The sequence below is a fragment of the Ammospiza caudacuta genome, chromosome 6 (genome assembly GCF_027887145.1).
Source record: "Ammospiza caudacuta isolate bAmmCau1 chromosome 6, bAmmCau1.pri, whole genome shotgun sequence".
NCBI lineage: Eukaryota > Metazoa > Chordata > Aves > Passeriformes > Passerellidae > Ammospiza > Ammospiza caudacuta.
This window is the reverse complement of record NC_080598.1, coordinates 57,459,611-57,479,844: the sequence shown is the minus strand read 5'-3', so window position 1 is coordinate 57,479,844 and position 20,234 is coordinate 57,459,611. Positions and strand designations below refer to the sequence as shown.

At 42.2% G+C, this 20,234-nt stretch overlaps 1 protein-coding gene across 2 annotated transcripts in view; it reads left to right on the top strand.

The window, feature by feature from the left end:
- AKT1 (AKT serine/threonine kinase 1) overlaps nt 1–11,114 on the top strand; it is a 78,345-nt gene extending 67,231 nt beyond the window's left edge. For both annotated transcript variants that reach the window (XM_058807953.1, XM_058807954.1), the window contains exons 12-14: nt 4,160–4,247; nt 9,142–9,244; nt 9,780–11,114. In XM_058807953.1, coding sequence (XP_058663936.1) covers nt 4,160–4,247; nt 9,142–9,244; nt 9,780–9,859 — 271 coding nt within the window. In that variant the 3' untranslated portion in view covers nt 9,860–11,114. The remainder of the gene's footprint in view (nt 1–4,159; nt 4,248–9,141; nt 9,245–9,779) is intronic.
- The last annotated feature ends 9,120 nt before the right edge of the window (nt 11,115–20,234 follow it).

Genomic DNA, 20,234 nt, shown 5'->3' with positions numbered 1-20,234 from the left:
ACTCCTTGGTTTTTTCCCTAGTGAAAGGAGGAGATTTGTAGTTAAGCTGTGTGTCCTCTCTGCTGCTCTGCCACAGGAAGCTTAGGTGGCTCTTGAGCACCCTTGCTCTCAGGCACAGGGAGATCTGCAGCCCTCACAGCCACTGCTGGCATTGGAAGAGTTAGAGGTGACACTTGTGGGGACTTCAGGGGCCTGAAGGTGCTCCCAGCTAGCTGTGGCCAGCAGGAGGAGGTAACCTTGAGGAGCTGGTCCTCTTGGAGAGCACACTTGGGTGCCTTGTGGACATGCAGAGTTTTGGAGCCACACATGACAGGTGACTTGTGTTTGCTCTGAAATGTGTGTGCCTTGAGTAGGAAAGTGCTTCTGTCTCCAGGCAGCTTCAGGGTCCTGTGTATCAGCTGAAGTGCAAAATGCTCATGTCTTCATGTTTCATCAGGTGCTTTGAGACAGGCTGAGATTTAGCTGTTGTGTATGATAATTTTAGTCAAAATCAGTTCTGTCCACAGTGATTTAGACAAACTCAAACAGTTCTCCCACAGAGATCTAAATTGAAGCTGAGAAAAACATAAAAGGCAAGTTTACAGGATTTTTTCTCCCAGCTTTCCAGAAATTACTATTTTAGAGACTTCCCAAGCTTCACCAACCTCAAAAATGACTTCTCTCGATTACTGATGTGAAGTGGGAGCTTTTCAGGGCTTTTTGGATCTGCCATGTTTGTGTCACATGCATGTGGTTAATGAAGAAGTGGGGAAGTAAAGCTCAGCAGACAGCTGGGAGTTAGCATTAGGCTTTCCAAAAGTTTTAATCTCTGAGCAGGAAAGCACCCAAAGACTCTGTGTACAGGGCTTTGGGAAGATTGTGGCCTTTTCCTTCCAAATATGGAGTCTTCCAATCATGCTATTCTCAAAGCCAAAGACAGCTTCTCTATGCTGATAGTGCCAGTCACGGGAAACTGATGTGGATAGAGCTCCCAAATCCTTCCTGTGGCTATTGGAAGCCTCTGAAGGTAAGGGCCATAGTAAAGTAAACTACTGGTGTCCATCCTGACTGTATCAGAGGAGGAGAAGTAGGAGTCTGTGTGCTTGGAGCTGGTGAACACCAACAGCCTTGGCTGGGCTATCGTTCTTGAGCCTGGAGGAGATGTTTGTGCCATGGTAGAATCAGGTTTGGGGGCAGGGCTGACTCAGAGAAATCATGTGAAGACAGGGCTGGAAAACCAGAAGTGTGCAGGTTTCTTTTTAAAGAGCTGGGAATGGACCTGGGAACTGAGCACTGTTTACTTCTACAAGTAAGTGGGCAAGGAGAGATACATTATTTTTCATGTGATTCACTAATTGCAATCTTCCTATGTGTTTACAGACTATATTTATACATATATGTTAAAAATACAGTACAGCAATTTTTAAAAATTATTTCTGCATGATATATCTGTGGAATGATGGCTGACTGCCCTCAGTTTATAGAGCACAGACGTTTGTCATTAAATGGTTAAAGGGACTTAAAAGCAATATGCAATTTCATAAAAATTTAAAATGTGAAAATAATTTCATTTTAATATTGATGTTGCACTTTATTAATAATTTTCACTTTTGGATTTAACTAAAATAAGAAAGTCTCTCAAGTGTAGATAGAAGTTGAATGAATTACCAGAATTGTTTGGTGGTCAGGTTTTGAGGGGTGTTTTTTCTTGTTTTTCTCTAAATTGATTTTGGCTTCCATACTTTCTGTTCTGTTTCTTTATATACTGTAAATTTCTGTAGCTTTTGCTTTTCAAGTCCTGTATATACTATTTTTGATTCTGTCTGAGGACTTAAATGTGCAGAATTTAATTTATTATCCAGGAACCTCTTCAGAGCTCTTATTTTTGCTGCATTTTACTTTATTTATTGCATGTCCCTATGAAAGATAAACCTGCTGCTCTTTACATTCTCACTGGTGCCTAATCATGATTTTTGTGTTAGTTGCCAATTTAATTGTGTTGTCCTTGAGATGGACCTTTTGTAATAATTCTGGAAAACAAAACTGTATTTTGGAATAAATCCATATCCAAAATACGAGGTTTCTATTGTTTCACCATTCACTTTGACTGGATTTGTGTCATTTTTAAAAGGTAAGTAAAACATCTGGAGTCTTTCTTGGCGTTTCCCTGAATATGTGTTTGCCCTTCATGGAACACAGGCTCGCATTAGATAACATATTCTGCAAAGCACTTGTACATGGCTGCAGCCAGCCAGCCTTCCTGCCTGCTTCTGCAGAGCACATTCAGGTGCTTCTTAGCTCAGAGTCACTGCTGAGCTCCTGTGCAGTCTGTTGACATCTGTGGATGAAGAGGATTGACTCCACCCTCTCCATAAGCCATCATCATTGTGCTGTGGAAGCAACAAGGAGTCTGGCAGAGCCTTGGCAAAGCCACTGCACCTGGAGGGAACCGGCCGAGAGATGATTACTCACAGAGTTTGTTTCTGTTCCCAGGCTGCCCTGGAGTTTGTCTCTGTTCCAGGCTGCTCTGCAGCTGTACAAAGTGCTGCCAGGCAGATGGGAGAGCTCTCATCCAGCTTGCTTTGGCCCCTGGGGCTCTGGGGTGGACTTGGGTGGTCTTAGAGCTCACCTGGGGAGGAGAGAGTCCCCCAGGTACTGGGAGGCAGGGGAGCTGTTCCACTGCACATTTCCAGAAGGATGATGGGGAGCAAGCCCCTTAGGTCACTGTGGCACTGTGATGGAAGAGGGCAAGAAGCAGGAACAGCCCCTGGACTGTCAGGCACCTGTGCTGCTGGGTGTCCCTGGTACAGCTGTGGCCTCTGCCAGTTTCCCTTCTCTGAGATGGTGCTGGGGCATGGCTGAGGGCTTGAGTGCCTCAGGATCCATTCCCAGTGAGCACTGAGAACAAAGTGTCACAGTATTTGACTTTTCCATGATGAGCTGTCATCCAGTGCTGTCCCAACAGCATTGTGCTTTCATGCTGCATTCCAGAGCATGCAGTGTAAAAATACCACTTCAATGGGTTTTAGCACAGCCTTCATATTTTCTCTGATATTTTGAACCAAACCCCTCCCCTCTGTTCCCAGATAATCATGACCTGGGGCATGGGGTTACCACAGGTGGCCCAGAGGACATTCAGGGCCAGATGTTGTGCACAATGGATGAGGCCTGGCCAGGTGTTGGCTCCAGGCCCAGAGAACAGCCCTTGTCCCTGATGTCTGTAACAGTATAACTCCAGCCTGGCTCTTGTAGAGTCATTGCTTCAAGCTCTGGAAATGGGGTCAGTATCTCAGCTTGCCAGTGGCACCAGGCATGGGAGAACAGGCAGATCCTAGAGATCAGCCTGGGTGAGCATGGTAACACCTGAGCATTGTTTTAACCTTGTTACCTGAGTCTCCTGCTGATGACCCAGTATCTGTTTTGTTCTCTCAATGCCTCCTTTGCTTGCAGATGTGGTTCAGTCTTTTAGAGAACATTTTAACCTCCACAGCAAAATTTAAGCATCAGTTAGCTCAACACTGCAGCAAAACTGATTGCATCTATAAGCTGTGTGGACAGTTTTATTTTGGAATAAAAGTGCTTTATCTTGATATACCTCAAGTCAATAAAACACCCTTTGTGCTTTCCTGAAGCCAAGGAAGAGGAAAGATTTGCATATGCTGTGATATTATCACTGCAGTTGTCAACTGTTTTCTTTAATGGAAATTTAAATCAGGTTGCATAAATCAGTTCGCCTTAAAAAGCCTGGTCTCTCTTTCACTTCAAATTCAGTTTTACTGCTGCCATCACTGTGCTCTAGAAGACTGTAAGGGGTAGTTGCATGTTAATACAGAGAGAAGGATTTGTGGCTCAGACCTTTTACTTTACAGGATCTGCTGTGGTCCCCAGGACAGCATCATTCCTGAAGGGCAGCTTTTTTGAACTGTGGTTATTGTTTTTTCTTTGTCTAAGAGAGACATTTTTTTCTAATTCTGTTTGTTATCCTGTTTTTAAATCTTTTAGTGGAACTGTGTTGAAACCTAAAATAGGCCTTGCACAAAAAAACCAAACACACAGCAAATGCTAGAACTGCTCCCAAATGCATTATATAAACTCCAAATTTCTTCAGTACACTGCAATAAAAATTGTATTAGAAAAAATAACTACTCAAACATTTAATTACTTATTTTGCCTCCTACAGGTTAGGTGGTGGTCCTGATGATGCCAAGGAGATTATGCAGCACAAATTCTTTGCTGGCATTGTTTGGCAAGATGTATACGAGAAAAAGGTATTTATACAACTGTTCTCCCAAGGTGAATTGTAGCTGTGGATGTATCAAATGTTTCAAATTTTGTTGCTCTCTAAAGGTACACAGAAACCCTCCACAGAAAAGGTTTGTAGTTGTTTTTAGCAACAACTTAAAATACTGTGATCAGATTACTTCTGGATTTTTATTTTGCAGTGATAGGAGTATCTTTTAATGAGATACATGGTTTTATGGCTCAATAAATAGGATGTAATCAAAATAGCTTCCAAATTTAGGGAGTATATAAGCTTTTAAAATGCCTTTTTCTATGAACTCTTGCTGCCATTTCTTGCTGTTGACTGAAGCCTCCCTTGCAAGCCCAGAGTTGCTGTTGGTTCCTGAGCATCTGAAGCCAAACTTCCTTGAGGGAGTAGTAGAAAATGAGCTCTTCTTGCCCATTGCACTTTTCCTGCCCTTTCAATCTAATGTCAGCATTCAAGACAAGTCCAAAACTGGACTTACATCAATCCAAGCCTAATACTATTTTTTGTGTGTGACAAAGGACTGATATGATGTGTCTTCACTTGGTGGTATTTCTCATGGGTTTTCTTTGAGACCCACTGGGTTTGTTGGCTTTTCAGTGGGAGCTGAAGTCAAAGAGCCCAACCCTTCCTGTAAGAATGTGTTTCATCAGTTGTCTGTGCCTCACTGCCCCTTCTTCTCAGATAACTCTTTCACACCTCCAAGATGCCCTGCTTTGTGCTCTAAGGGTGGTGTGCTGTTGTCCTCTCACTTCAGTTCTCAGCAGACACATTCTCATAGCACTCATGAAATGCAGCCAAATGTGAGTCTGCTGATTCAAGGCTCCCATCTACTGGTGCCACATGATCTCACTGAATCCCAGCCTTTCCTGATTTCCCTCCTTCCCCCAGCAGTCCCTCGTGGTATCTAAACTGCATTTAGAGATCTCATTTGATCTCTAAATGCAGTTTGGTTGTCCCTCCAGTTGGTGGGAGCAGGTAAGAAACTTGGCAGAAACTGAGTTCCCATATTGTAGTGCCTGTATACTGCTACAGAGAGGGCTCTGTTTCCTTCTTTTGTTTCATTTCCTCACAGGTCTGTGTGGCTAAAAGAACTGAGAAATCATAAAACAAGTTTTTGTGCCTTGAAAGTGTGGATAAGACATTAAAACCTCAGTCCTTTCAGAGCATCCCTTGAGGGAGAGCTGCATGCAGTCATGAGGGCAGGAGAGAGTTCAGTGGAGTTTATTCAGTATAACATGAAAAGAAGATCTGAATTCTTATTTTAAACAGGAAGTTGTCCCCATTTTCACCCAGCTGACAAACTGAATGCTTGAGGGTTTGCTGGTTTTTTGCAGTTTAAGGTAAAAAGCTGACAGTGGGGCTCAAATATTTTGAGTAATTTGTCATTTGGTAGTAGTCCCAGTTCCCTGAACAGAAGAGAAATCACACAAGCTGGAGACAATATTTTATTTATCTACAGGACTGAGAAAGCCTTCATAAATTGTTCCATAGTGGTAAGGATTCTGAAAACTTATCAGGAAATTCCAAATACTTGCATCTTTAGAGAAAACTGTGTGCTGATTGAGACTATTCCTGACCTTGGCATATCCAAGGAGTCCAGATCCTGGCTTTGCTTGTGTCCCATTAGTGTTTGCATCTGAGGCAGGCACACTGTGCAAATGGAGAGCCTGTGAGTAGATGTCACCTACATTCTGGTGGTCCAAAGGGGGCCTTGCAGCATTTACCTAAAGTGCAGTCCCATGGATTAAAGCTGCATTTTGTCAGCTGCTGAGAGCTGTTTGTGTGCTAAGCCTGGTTCCCCACCATCTCCAGTAATGCTGGGTATTTGTATGAGTATGGGCTTGGGTAATCCAGAACATTTGCTTTGTAATTAAGCTTTTTGCAAACATAGCCTTGCTTTAAATTACAAGGAGCTTTGAATAACTGGAGTTGTCCCCCAGATTTAAAATGTTTATTAGGCTCACTTGGCAGAGTGCTGTCTGTCTCTGGTGCAGAGAAAGGTGCAGCTTAATTTGCAGTATTTTGCCCACCCACAAGCAAAACATACTCAGAGATTTTAATCACATGGAGATTTTTTTCAGGTCCCTTTTCTCTCTTAAACCAGCATGAGCCTGTGGGTACCAATGCAGGTCTGCAGCCGTGGGAGGCTACAGGTGGCACCTCCCTGCCAGTTGAACTGCAGAGCTCTTGCAGTGACAGCTTCCCAGTAAAGTGACATATTTGCTTGTTAAAGGCAGCGTTGGAGCTTTCTGCGGCTTCCCCTCTGTTTCCAGCTTAGCGCTCAGAATTTGACAGCGAGGGGGAAAAGATGTCTTGTGGGTGCATCATAATCTGTCTCAAGTTGCTTTTAACAGATAGTAAAATAAAAAGGAAAATGATCCAGGCAGTGCTAGCCCATTCCACATGTGTGCTGGCTTGGGATTGCTGCTCTGAGTGGCTCCAATGTGCTCAGTTCAGGTGGCTGCTGCAGTGCCCAAGCCCTAAATCACCCCGAGCTGTGCACAGCAAGCAGAGCAACTGGGGGCACTGTGAGTGCCAAAACCACCATTAGCTTAAAAGGACAGATAGAGCTGCACACACACACATGCACAGCCTGTCAAACCCAGGCTGCTTTGGGAAGTAGGCAGAAGCTGCTGCAAGGAGAGAGAGGGAATAGAGTTACATGAGGAAGAATCTTCCTGCTCCACAGGGCTTTTATATGTAATATGTTGGTATGATTTGATTGAGAAGTGTTATTAACATTATAATGTAAAGCATTCCCTCTTCAATAGCTTCAGGCGATGCAAGGCTCAGAGTAACTCCTGACTTTAGGATATCCTATTTCCTGTTCTTTTTTAAATTCAGGACATAAAGACCACTTCTGAGGATCTAATATTTTTTTTGTAAGGGTAATGTACCCAGCTCCTTTAAGCCATTCTTGGGCACAGAGAATTGTGAGTAACTGGGAAAAAAAGATGATGAATATATACTATAATTGGGCTCTCTTATAATGAACAGAGCTTTTATGCTTGTAAATTTTTAAGGATTGATTTTAAACAGTAAATGTTTCTTTGCATGTGGGAGCACTGGCATATGTATACATTACATTTCTTAATGTCTTTACATTGAAAATGAATGCATTTGATTGGATTGCTGTTTGTAAGACAGGACACTGTTAGGTGCTCTCAAAACAGATCAGAAAGACCATCCTGGTGATATGGAGATTGAAAGTTGACAAACAAATGATTCTTCACATCCAAGCAGGAGGTAGAGTTGGAGGTGGGGAAGAGGTATTTTGTGTATTCCAAGATTTGCTGATGTTTTCCAGGTAGTGATTTCTGTTGGCGTCGTTCTTGTTTGTACAAATGCAGGAGTGCATGTCTGGGGTCACTGCATAATTCCAGTTGGAGCAATTTACCATCCACCTTGCTAAACCTCTCCCTGCAGTTTTGGATTGGAAGCTTGAGGCTTCCTCAGTCATGCTCCTGAATTGCTGCCTGGTGTGGCTGTGCGCTATTAAAAGGCGGCCCCGCGTAACCCCGGTGGTGGGCGAGCAGGATCCCTGTCCCTGTGCACATCCTGGTTCTGCCCCCATGCAGGGGAAGGTGGGCAGGGTCTGAATCCTTCTCCAGTGCCCTCCAGAGTTGTCCACGTTCCAAGTGTGTGCATCTGTATGCAGCCAGCTCCCCGTCCCGCTTCCCCGGCGCGCTCCTCCTCCAGCCCCAGCCAGGCAGCTCCGCTCCATCTGGAGCTGCTCTCGCCAGAGCTTGCCTAGGTACACATGGAGGATTTCCAGCCTGTCTGCCCGAGTTTCAGGAATAAACCCCAACAAGTGCAGCTCCTGGTGTAGCAAGAGGAGGATGTTCACTGCTGACTGGGCTCAGGTTTTTGTAAGCACTCCAGGTTTTCGAAGTTCAGAGTTGACATCAAACTGCTTTTGGGGACTGTGGTATTTTCAGGGTCCTCCGTGGCAGGAAGGAATGATGAATCTGATTCCATGTTCTTAGAAGGCAAATTTATTATTTTATTATATTATATTCTATTAAAGAATACGATACTAAAACTATACTAAAGAATAGAGAAAGGATACTTACAGAAAGCTTAACAAGATACTAATGAAAACTTGCAACTTTCTCTGGAGTCCTGACACAGCCTGACTGTGATTGGTCATTAAGTCAAAGCAATTCACATGTTGGATAAACAATCTCCAACCACATTCCAAAGCAGCACAACACAGGAGAAGCAAATGAGATAATATTGTTTTTCTTTTTCTCTGAGGCTTCTCAGCTTCCCAGGAGAAGAAATCCTGGTGAAGGGATTTTTCCAGAAAATAGGATAGTGACAGGGGACCAGGAATATTAAAGCTTAGTGTTGCCAGAACCTTGGCCTAGGTTCTGCTGGGTTGGTCAGACCTCCAGTGTGAGCTGCATGGGCACAGTAGCACTGTAGCTGAAACTTCTTGGTGAATGTTACAGCCCTTGTGGTGACACACAGGATTAGCTGATAAGTTTCATATCACTAAGCATCTTTCTTAAAAATTTTCATCCTCCTTAAGCATAAATCTGACTAGATGAGGTTGACAATTTCCATATAATTATGTGGTGAACTAGTATGTGTTGTTATTTTTAAACACTGGTCAGCATGTTATTACTTGAAGAAATTTTAGGATTCTAAGTTTTCTTGGTGCCGTTAAATCCTAGAGAAAAAAAAATGCCTTAAATGCCCCATAAAAAGTAAGTGCATACCTAAGTATTTTTTACTATTTATGCTTCCTTCTTTGTGAACTGGTGTTTTTTAGACATTTTAGGAAGATAGAAAAAGGCACTGTAGCTTATAACTGTATCAAGTTCTACTTGTTTCAAACAGCACTGCAAGAACCTGTAAAAATGGACACATTTTTTTTCTTTCCTTAGCTTGTACCTCCATTCAAGCCACAGGTTACATCTGAAACAGATACAAGATACTTTGATGAAGAATTTACAGCACAGATGATAACAATCACTCCTCCTGACCAAGGTAAAGGTTTTCCAAATGTTTCCCACTGTGTTCTCCATACCACCAGAAATAATTTGCTATGATGACTCTCTTCTACCCATATGAAAAATTATCAGTTTAAACTTGAGGGTTTTCCATATGCATTTGACCAAGAAGTTGGTAAAATTAAAAACCTGCTTAATAAGAGTGAAATTATTTGTACTGTGGTCTTTTCCAAATTTGCACACCCCCACTGGAAATCAGTGATAAAAATGTTTGGCTCATATACATATCCACACATACTGTGTATATGCAAGCACTCAGTTGAGCATGGGCTAATGTCCCATCAAAATATTGTATTTTTGTGATAACTGAGCATGTTTGATGCTCTAAAATAGCAATTGCCAGAAATTCAGAACAGTGAGTGTGGATTTAAGCAATGCAGCTCCTAGCAATTTTAAATGGACATCTGAACATCTATTTTCTGAAATAACTTTACCATGCATTATCTTATTGTTGATTTGCTGAAAATAAAAAGGTAGCAAATGTTGCCTAATGTTTTTTATTCCTCTTTCAGATGACAGCATGGATTGTGTAGATAATGAGAGAAGACCTCATTTTCCTCAGTTCTCCTACTCAGCCAGTGGAACCGCTTAATGTTTTGCCATTCAGAAACAAAACAGACTGCATTTTGGGGACCTTACTTCAATGGACACTAGAGAACTTTCTATATTATCAAGTTACAAACTGTGTTTGTATTACGACTTAGATGAATTTGTAGGAAGCCTCACAGATTCTGTATTTAAAACAATTCTTAATGCGTTTTTGAGAAGGAGAACAAATCCATTCTTTAAGTATTATGTCAAGGCTTTTATGCTGAATCACCATAGGTTTTTAAGAATATACACCAAAACTGTTTACTTTAGAAATAATTAAGGTATTCAACATATCAGCAACTCTGACCAGAAAATCCCCTTATTTTATTTATTTCATACAGTTCATTATCTAAATACAGAATCTGCACTCTGATCAATTAGATTTATATAGGAAGATATAAGACTTTAGTAGCTAGTGCAATAATATAAGCAACAAAGTGAACAAACTCTGGAGGGTTAAGGTTCAAACTCATTTTGGACAGCAGTGAAATGTCATCCAACTCCAGAAAACCAACTATAGGAACAGCATTAATGGCCTCAGTGAGGTAAATCAAAAAGCAAAAGTTATTTTTGTTATAACATCTGCTACAAGACATTACATATCAAACTGAATCCGGTGGGATTGCCACGCCGTACAGACGAGTATTTCATTCTAGGCAGTGCATTTAATGATTCCGTTTGCATAGAATCTAGGAATACTTCATAGGATTGGCTTCTCAGAACCTAGAAAACGCTTGATTTACCAATCTAATATGAAAGGCAACAACACAAAATCACCCACTTCCACCACTGTACAGAAATACCACACAGGTCTAAGTGAGAATCATCCTCATGAGCGAGTCAGCCAGACACGAGTTCATTTGGCACTGAAGTAATGACTTGTTGCCGCTTTTTTTTTTTTTTTTTACGAAAAGATATATGAATATATATAAACACTTAATGAATTTTTGCATCATGCCAGATCATTTCTTCTTTCTTGAGTGTGCATTAAAGGTATCAACCAACAGTTCATGGTGCCTTCTCACTCTTGAAGATTCAGTTTAACAGTGTTTCCCATGTATAAAAAAAACTAGGTTGAAACTTCATATGTGTTTGAATAATAATGGTGTTCAAAAAGTGAACTCTTTTTTTGTTTTTCATTTTTAATCTTAGTGGGAAATTCCCCACACCCTATTTTTGTTGTATCATGTTTCTTTGTAATTTTCATAAAAGCAGTCTTATTCTGTCTCTGCTGCAAATAAAGTTATTCCATTGTAGGTTGCGTTCTTTAAATTGCGCTTTTTTTTTTGCTTTTTCATTCTCTTGACTGTATAAAAAATGATGACATGTATTCCAGTTAAGTAGCATTTAATATTTTTATTTGAAAGGAATTATATTATGAAAACCCTCCCTTCCCCTCTCCATCAGACACTGCTGTGTGCTTGCACAGAGAGCCCATCATCCTGACTTTTTTTAACAACATTCAACTCTAGTATTTTTACTCATGATATGAAAGTTTCCCTCCAAATACTTAAATAAAATTGCTTTAACGAGTTAGGTTCTAATGTCTTGTGGTAGGAGCCTTCTGAATTTATAGAGATGCAACAACTGCTCCAGTTTCTCAAGTGTGATGTGCATATCACTGAGGGATTCAGGTTGTTCTGTTCCTCCTCAGTTGTTTCATCTCTGTGCTGATCATTATGCAAAGATAATTTTGGAAAACGCTTGTTCAGAGAAAAGCAACCTGTGCCAGGAATAAATTGTCTTGAGGTGAATGAGGACTGGCCTTGTTTTGCTGCCCTCCTGGTGCCAGCAAAAGGCCCTGATCTGCAAAGGTATTTCTGTTCCACCACCCAGGCCAGCCTGTGCTGCACAATCTCCAACACTCTCCAGGCACTAATGTTAATCACAGCTGGGAGGTGCTTACAGGAGGCTGGAATGTCCCTTTTCAAACAAGAATACAAAGAACAAGATATGAACATCCAAGAACAACTGCAGTGTGCTTCAGAATAAGCAGCAGGAACTGCAGCTGTGGTAAGCCGTTAAACATCCAGCACGTTTTTTGGTTCAAAGAATAAGCTGTAATTCCCAGTGCAATTTACTGTGTGTTTGTGCAAGGGGGAAGGGGAAGAAGAGATGTGCGTCTCTGTAGGACTGGTGCTGGACAGCCTGTCCCATTCAGCAAGTCTGATCTATCTGCTCTCCCTCCTTTGCTTCCAAGCCTTCATCTACATCTCCAGCCAGCCCAGGGACCAAGTCCAAGGAAACTCTTCTGCAAGTCTACAAGTCTTGACAAGTTCTGAACCAACACAGCTTTGTGCATCCAAATATAGGCAACACTACTGAGCAAAGGTTACCATTATCTGCCCCAGGAAAATCTGCTGTGTCAAGTTCAGGAGCAGGCATGGATCAGGTTGTTTTGTTGAGGCTGATTATGTCTCACTGTTTTTCTGCCAGTTGTTGCTGATGGATTGTGTTAATTCCCTTATATATTAAAAAAAAAAAAAAGAAACCAGCTGCCAGAAATCTCTGAATCTTAATATTGTTAGCAACTGAGAGCTGTGAGGGCCACACCTGAATGCTGGACACATTCCCTCATTTTGCCAGTGATTGTTCTAAATGCCTTACTTGTCCATAATTGAATGGTTATGGCTGTTACCAGCTGTATATCTGCAAACATCAAATGTGTTCTTTACATTTTTAACACAGCAAATCCTACTGCAAAAACCTGTGACCTGTGTCATTCATCTCAGATTCTTTTTGTACCGTATATGCAGAGACTGCTTAACTCTTACATGTTTCTTTAGCTCTTTGATTTGAAACCTCAGAACTTTTCTAACAGTTGTCTACAGCCAGAACCTCCCCATTTTTTCTTCTGGCATTGAAAAATGTCATCTTGCTGAGGTGTTGCACATTGCAGCAAAGCTGGTGCATCCCAGGTTTTGAGCACCAATAGTGGATCTATGTTACAGCCCAGGAATGTTGTTGTAAATTTGAACTTGGAGAAAAACAGGGAGAAAGCCCCTTGGCAAGAGCACATGGGTAAGTTCTCTGTGTGCCTGTGACTGCAGTGTGGAACTGAGGACAGCTGGGCAGTGGCTGAAACAGATCCACTCTGAGTGCTGCTTGGGGTTGAGACATGGGCTGGAGCCAGGTAATTCTGCAAATTCCATTTTATACTCCCTGGTGTAACTAAAGCATCCAGTACAATCCCATTAGGATATGACAGGCTGTTCTCCCTTTGAAGTGGATGAAGATAACTCTGGTTCATAGCATTCCAAACTTTGCTCAAACTGTGACCTCTGCCCCCCACCCCCCCCCAGTACAATAAGCAGCTTTTTCTTCATTTTTCTTTCTGCACCTTCACTCCTCCAGCAGGTGACCTCCACCTGCTCTCCATCTCTCATACTTGCCTTGAGTTCTAGCTGTTTTTTTTGAATTTGTTCACAGCTTTCCACCTGAGAAACAAATTATTATAGTTTTGGAGGTCTGGGGGCAAAACCTTGCCTGGATTGTTTGAATTGGACGGTCTTTGTTTTAACTAGTGGGAAATTTTTGTCTGCTGCTTTGGATTGTGCCCATGTGTTGAAGTGCTCAGTACACCAGCACTGTTTTCATACCCCTGAATGTTTGTGGGGCCTTCTCAATCTTTGTCAGAGAAAATACCCTTTGCTTCTTAGAGAGCACATGCCAGAACAGATTTTTATCTCCAGTAGCTGGCGGTAGGATGGTGGTCTCAGATCAGAGGTCACAGCCCACAGTGGGTGTGCAAACTCCAAGGAGAGAGAGGTGCAGAGGGGGAGCCCACACACAGAAAGTGCCCATGCAAGTTGTACAGATGTGCCTGAGAAGTTTGGGAAATGATGATTTAGCAGGTCCAGTTTATTTCACTTTTTTTAGAAGAGCTTCAGAGGTAAAAACAAAATTGAAGAAACAGGCGAATGTAAAGGATCCTGTTTCTTCAGCGTCGCAAATGAGTGTTTGTTTTCCACTTTGAGCTCAATTTTTGTAATAACAGGGAGGTTAATTGCCACGAGAAGTAGCAGGCAAGGAACACACAGTGCCTGTAGTGAGCAGGGTTATTGTCCCCCTGCAGCTGAGAGTGCAGCCGTGTGCCCGCTCCCTGCTGCAGCATATGCTGCATTCTAATCAGCTGGTGGCGTCTTGCTCTCTGCCCAAAATCATTTTCAACAAATGCAATTTGTTACAGTAGTTCCTGCTTGACACTTTTTAAATTTTCTGTAACTGATGGTCGCCACCCTGGTTTTGTGAGCGTGGTGGGTTCCTAAGGACCAAATCAAGGTATTCATGTGTGAAAACTCCACTTCCCTCTGTGGTTTTTCAGCCTGCACATAGCTCAGTTCTGTTTCCCGTTTGCTGAAGTGCTGCTTCACATGGGGTTTTTTTTGCCTGTAACTGGGTTTTTTTGCCTCCTCCCAAAGACGGGCTTTGTGTTAAATGTTACCCTGTTTTCCACACTTTGTTAATGTGTTTAGTCAGGTTACTGTAACTGCTTGTAATGCTGCATTTCACTGGGGCTTTGAATTTGTTTCCCGAAGATAAATGGCAACGCAGCATTTGCTTTATTTTCTGGATTATGAAGGTCTTTCAACTTCTCTACAAATTATTACATTCATCCTGCAGAAGATATAATTATTTTTATGCTGGAGTCAAAAGTCTTCACAGAGGACACACAAACTCTTCCCAAACACTGTGATCTTTAGTTATTGGTAAACTCCCTGTATCTATTCCTTTGTGCTGCTGTGTCCTTACAGTACTGATGCTGTTACCCAGGAAGTTGTGTAGTACTGAAAAAAAATCAATATCAGAACAAAAAATAGTGATTGTGATCTTCAGCAGAGTGCCAGAGAGTTCATAGAAATTGGATTAAAATGAACATGAAATCCATTCTTAAACATGCTGGACTCGATGGTCCTTGTGGGTCCCTTCCAGCTTGGTTTATTCTGGGATTCTGTGCCCCTACTCTGCATTAGGACTTACTGCACTTTAGAGGCTCCTTACTCTTTTTATTTTAATTTATTGGGACACAGATCTGACTGCAGAGAACAATTCCAGCACCATCTCCCACACACAGGACTGGAGTTCATACGGCATTTGAGTGATTTTTTTTTTTCCTAAATAGCTAATGAACTTTTCTCACATACTTGATAAATCGCTCCAGTGACTTTTAAAGGCTTTATAGATGTGCAGAAAGATCAGAACATTAGCCCTTCAATGAACTTCCAGAACAAAAATGGAGTGATATTGTTAGGATGGTTGCAGCACATGGTAAATTTTCCATATGATATCTTTGGCTGTTGTGATTGTTCCTTATTCTGATAAGATTGGGAGAAATGAAACTAAACAGGTAGACAGGAATACCTGGTGCCCATTCAGTAATGAGTGTAGAATGAAACTGAGTAAAAAGCAGAGAGAACAAAGTCTCTTGGAGCAGCTGCAGATTGGAAAGTTGCAGAGGAAAGAAAGTGGAAGAAAGCGGAACAAAATGTACTTATTTACGCAGGTGAGGTCATAAATTTAATGTGTAACTAAGATAAGGGATTAAACTTAGTATCTCCCTTTACCTGATTGTAAAACTTAGAATCAGGTTACCTCTCCAAAGTTTTACTTTCTGTGGTGACTTGCTCAATGTGAAGGAAGTGGGGATCAAAGGTGGCTGCTTGGTATTTAAAATGATATTTTTTAAAATTCCCGTAAGTGGCAAAGGGAGTTGCAATGAGGGCGATGCTTCCTGCACTGCCCAGTGATTTTTCAGGTAACTTTGAGAAACCTCTCACAGCTGTGCCTTGCTTGAGGTGGGAGAGGCATCCCAGCAGTGCAGGAAAGCACCGAGTTTGGCTGGAGGTCAGTGTGTGAGTGGCACGGAGCTGTCTGGGGTTCCCCTCTGCAGAACAGTTGTGTCAGCTTTCTTTTCAGATCACTGACAGTAACCTGGCCTTTATTAGCAATCTCTCTATAATCTCACCTCACAAGAAAGGAGAAGTCAACAAGGACACCTCAGACAGGGAGAAAACCCTGGATATAAATCCATGTATTTTCCCAGCGGGTTCAGCTGCAGTTTCTCTGAGCAGCACTGGATCCAGGCACGCAGGCTGGTGGAGCCCCAAGCACCCGAGGCTGCTGCACAGGAAGGCTGGAGCAGCACAAAGAAGCTTCCAACTCCCCATCTGGAAAAGCCCCCACAGGAGCACAGGCAATGGCAATGCCATCTGTCTTCTGCTGAGCAGAGCTCCTCTCCTGGGAGCAGGAAAAGCTGGCACATGGAGGTGGGCTTTCGGTTCCCTGCTGCACAGAGGTTGGACGCAGATTGCTGGGTGGTACCTGTAGACACCAGCCTGCACTACTGAGTTCCTTTTCCCTGTTTTTCAGGGTTTTTCTTTTTCAGAATTCCAGTTCTCTTTATTTGCCTTTTGCCTTATGACATCATTCTCCTATCTATGCCCAGCAGACAAGGAACAATGGATTCCTTCGTCCTCTTCTCCCTTGCTTTCATTCTTTTTTTGTGCCTTACCCTGTCTCTCATCTTCTGCCTTCTAGAAGGGTGTGTTATCAACTGACAGAATATCTCTTTAAATAATTATTTTCCTCATGCTGGATGTTCCTTGGATCACTGTGGAGACCTCCTCTGACCCCAATCCATAGGAACACTTACACTGTCTGTACAGAGCAGGTCCTCAAGGTTCATCTTGACTGGTGTATTTTGGCATAAAATACTGGCCTAAACAAAGAAAAGAGCAAGTCTCCCATTGAGTTTTAAAGTGATTTCCTATTCCTATTGGTATTTTTAATATCAATTCTGCTGCAGATAAGAGGAGGAGATAAGTGCCCAGTGCCTTGTGTCACACACTGTTTCTGCTTTAGTAGAGTTAGAAAGGAATTTGGTTACCTACCCCTTACTGTCTGGCATCCATTTCTGTTACTGGACATACCTAAATTTGTGTGAACCTGATAAATATAAAAAACCTGGGGAAAACAAAACAGAAAATTTGTCTGCCCTTTATCTCACTTTGCTTTGCTTTGTGGTATGAACTATCAAGTTTAACCTATCTAGAGTTCTCTAAAAATGTAGAGTTAAGTACCTGATAAGACACTAACTGAAAATTGCTGATGGAAAATATTTACATCTTCTCTTTAAAACTCTTACAAACACTTAAGAACTCATTAAAATGTGGGAAACTAAACCCAAGCTACTTCAGCATCCTCAAGTTCACAGCTTCAGTCTGCAGCCTGTATATCCTGAGACCAATTTACCCACTTTTCTAGGTGTGAAAGGCTTGCAGTCCAACTCAACAATATTGATAAATCTCTTGGAACTCGAGACTTAATGCTGTCTTTTCCCATCCTACTGCAGAACCAGGGAAAGCTTCCCCTCTCTGGCAGCCAGCCCACATTATCCCCTGGGTACCCACTGATCTCATCTTCTAAGAGGAACTGAGAGGGAATTCCTGCCAGGCAGCTCTGTGGAAGTTGCCCAAGAAGTTTTAACACCCTATTCCTGGATGATATTGTCCCATCCTATAGTTACCCTGCTTGGCTCCAGCTAGTCTGCAGATGCAGGTTCAAAATAAAATCAACCTCCATCCTGCTCCCTCCCCCCTTATTTGGGCAGCTAAGTGAAATCCAAACATATGGACTCCATAAATCCTTTGTAAATGGTCTCGTGTGAAACACTCAGCCAAAGCCATGGTTATCATTAAACAAATAATGACAGCACTGGAACAGAACACGAATTACACACGGGGCAGATCCTCAGCTGTGCAGCCCAGTTTGCCCAGTGACACCAGGCTCACTGACACTGGTCCCTTGGTGTTGGTGCTGCCTGCTATGAAACCAGCCTGGAACCCACACAATCCTCCTGCAAGGATTCCAGGGGTGCCCTGCAGTGCCAGCCTCTGAATGGAAGGAGGTTCTGCAGAGTTTGTGGAGCAGCAGGATGTGAACACCGGGACAGACTGCCCAGGGAGTGGTGGAGTCACCCATCAGCCTGGGGGTGTTTAAAAGCTCTGTGGATGTGGCACTTGGGGACAGGGTTTAGTGCTGGGCTCGGCAGTGCTGGGTGAATTGGATGGATTTGATGTTTTTTACAACCTAAATGATTCTATGGTTTTGTGAGAGCGAATTTTCAATAAACACAGATTGTAATCAAGAATGCATCCACAGCTAGGCAAACCAGAGTAAAACAACTGAAATAAAATACTGCTAGAGAGGTTTAAATATAGACTGACTCGAAAACACGTGAAGAGCTGTTCTACTGCTGGGGCAAACTGTCTCTCAGTAATATGAAATGCCACAGGGAATGTGTCAGAATAGTTTGCCACAACAAATAAACACACACACACCCCAACCCACTGAATTTTTTCAGTAATTATAAACTCTTACATGCAATCTAGGTAATCCCAGAACTTTCTGAACAGTTATGAAACTGTGGAGCACATTGCATTAAAATATGTATCTAAATAATCGTCTTAAATTTATTTTACACCTTCCAAGGAGCTCAGTTCATCACACTTTTGCTTGTGTGGCATCTGACCAGATTGTCAAAACCCATTCTTACAGGGTACTGCAGGGTACTATAACTTAAGTGATTCATGCATGCAGCTGTTGGAACTGCTTGTTGGGTTGTGAAAAAGCTTGTGGTGCCAAGTGCTGATCTAGGAGAACTCAGATCTCCATCAGCCGCCTTGGCTCCGAGCTGTTACTGAACAACAGATGGTAGCAGGAGTGAAGCAAACTAAGAAAATATTCTAAGTTAAAGGCCTCACAAGAACTGAAATTCTTGAGAAAACACAGAGAACAAGTGTTAAGGTTGGAACTAGTTTCCATGTCCAAGTGATGTATGCTACTAAACTTTAAAGGGTGCTCTCATTTCTGGCAGCACTTGTTTTGGTGGAAGTTTTCATTTAACTTGGGCAGAGCAGCCATGTATGGAATTAATATCCCAGCCATTTCAGGGACAGCTCAGAGCCACGATTTCTGCTCATGTAGCTGCACTTGCCACAATGTCTGGCACTAAGGGAAAGAGGAAAGAACCTCAGGTTGTGTTGTTCTACAGTAGATCACAGCAGCAGCAGCAGCAGCAATGAAGGGACAGCATCACGAGCACTGATGATTTGTCCAGCAGAACAAGGACAGCACTGCAGTTCACAAATGGGAACTTGTTAGTGCTAAGGGGAACAGAAGTGCACAGGCTCTCACTGTGTCCTTATCAGCAGCAACAGCACAGAAGGGACAAAGCCAGTGCAAGATGTAAGAAAAACTGATCTAGCAATGATCTCTAACACAATAGTGCACAGTATAAACAGAGTGAAGTCAAGTCTTGTACCAGGGAAGAAAGGAAGTCCCTCCAACTCCATGTTCAATAACTTCTAGTTTTTGGTGTCACCAAGACAGCACACTCCAGTATCAGCTAGGTGAGGAACAAGAGGTATTTTCAGGACTTATAGAAGTTTGTGTTCAGCAGTGCTGATCCAAAGTCACAGGAATAAAGCAGTTTTCTATAATATTTCTTTACTCCCTGTCCTGGCTGAGCAAGAAAGACCCTGCATTCCTGTGACACATCTCAGAACACAAATTCTTCAAACCAGCTCTGTAAGCAGCAGTACAGGCGACTACACCCAACTGAAACCAAGTTCTCTCATTTTTAGAGAAGTGAGGACTTCCAGAACAACCTGGAGTGAAACCATTCAAGAGAAGAGAAAACAATTTACAAAGGAAATATTCAAACTGGCTTTCTTAACATTTTTGGGAGGAGACCATGAAAATATGCACATTGACTACATATTTTCAACCTTACATTTTACTGTACTTTTAACTCCTTATACTGGTTATCCCAACTGATCCCAGGTTTCATTTTTACTGCATTTAAAAATACTTCAAAATCTATTTTGGGGCAGTAAATAATCTTGCTATCATGGAAAGCAAAATGAGAACAATCAGATTACTCATTTGGGGAGGTATTACTCAGTGCAAGAAAGCGTGGGAGAACCAAGCTCCAATGAATGCAATGAAACTCACTGGGATGAAATACATAAAAGTGCATTAAATTCTGTATGTAAACTACTTGGTTGAAAATTGAATCATTTCTTTAGGTTCAGAAATCAATATTCAGCAACGTGCTGCACTCTACAGCGCATCCCACCAAAACACCTAAGGATATGAGTAAGTTTGATCATATCAGTAGTTCTAGCAGAGTAAACAGGATGTAGGAGTGGACATACTCATTGCCTTTTACCAGTTCCTCATTTCTGGCAGCAGCAATCAATGCTCAGGAGAGCAGAAGATCTCAGAGTGCTGAAGAGTTTCAATGGCACTATAAACTCCTAAGTGTGTCCACACCTCAACACAGAGCCTTGAAGTCTTCAGAAACTCATGAAATC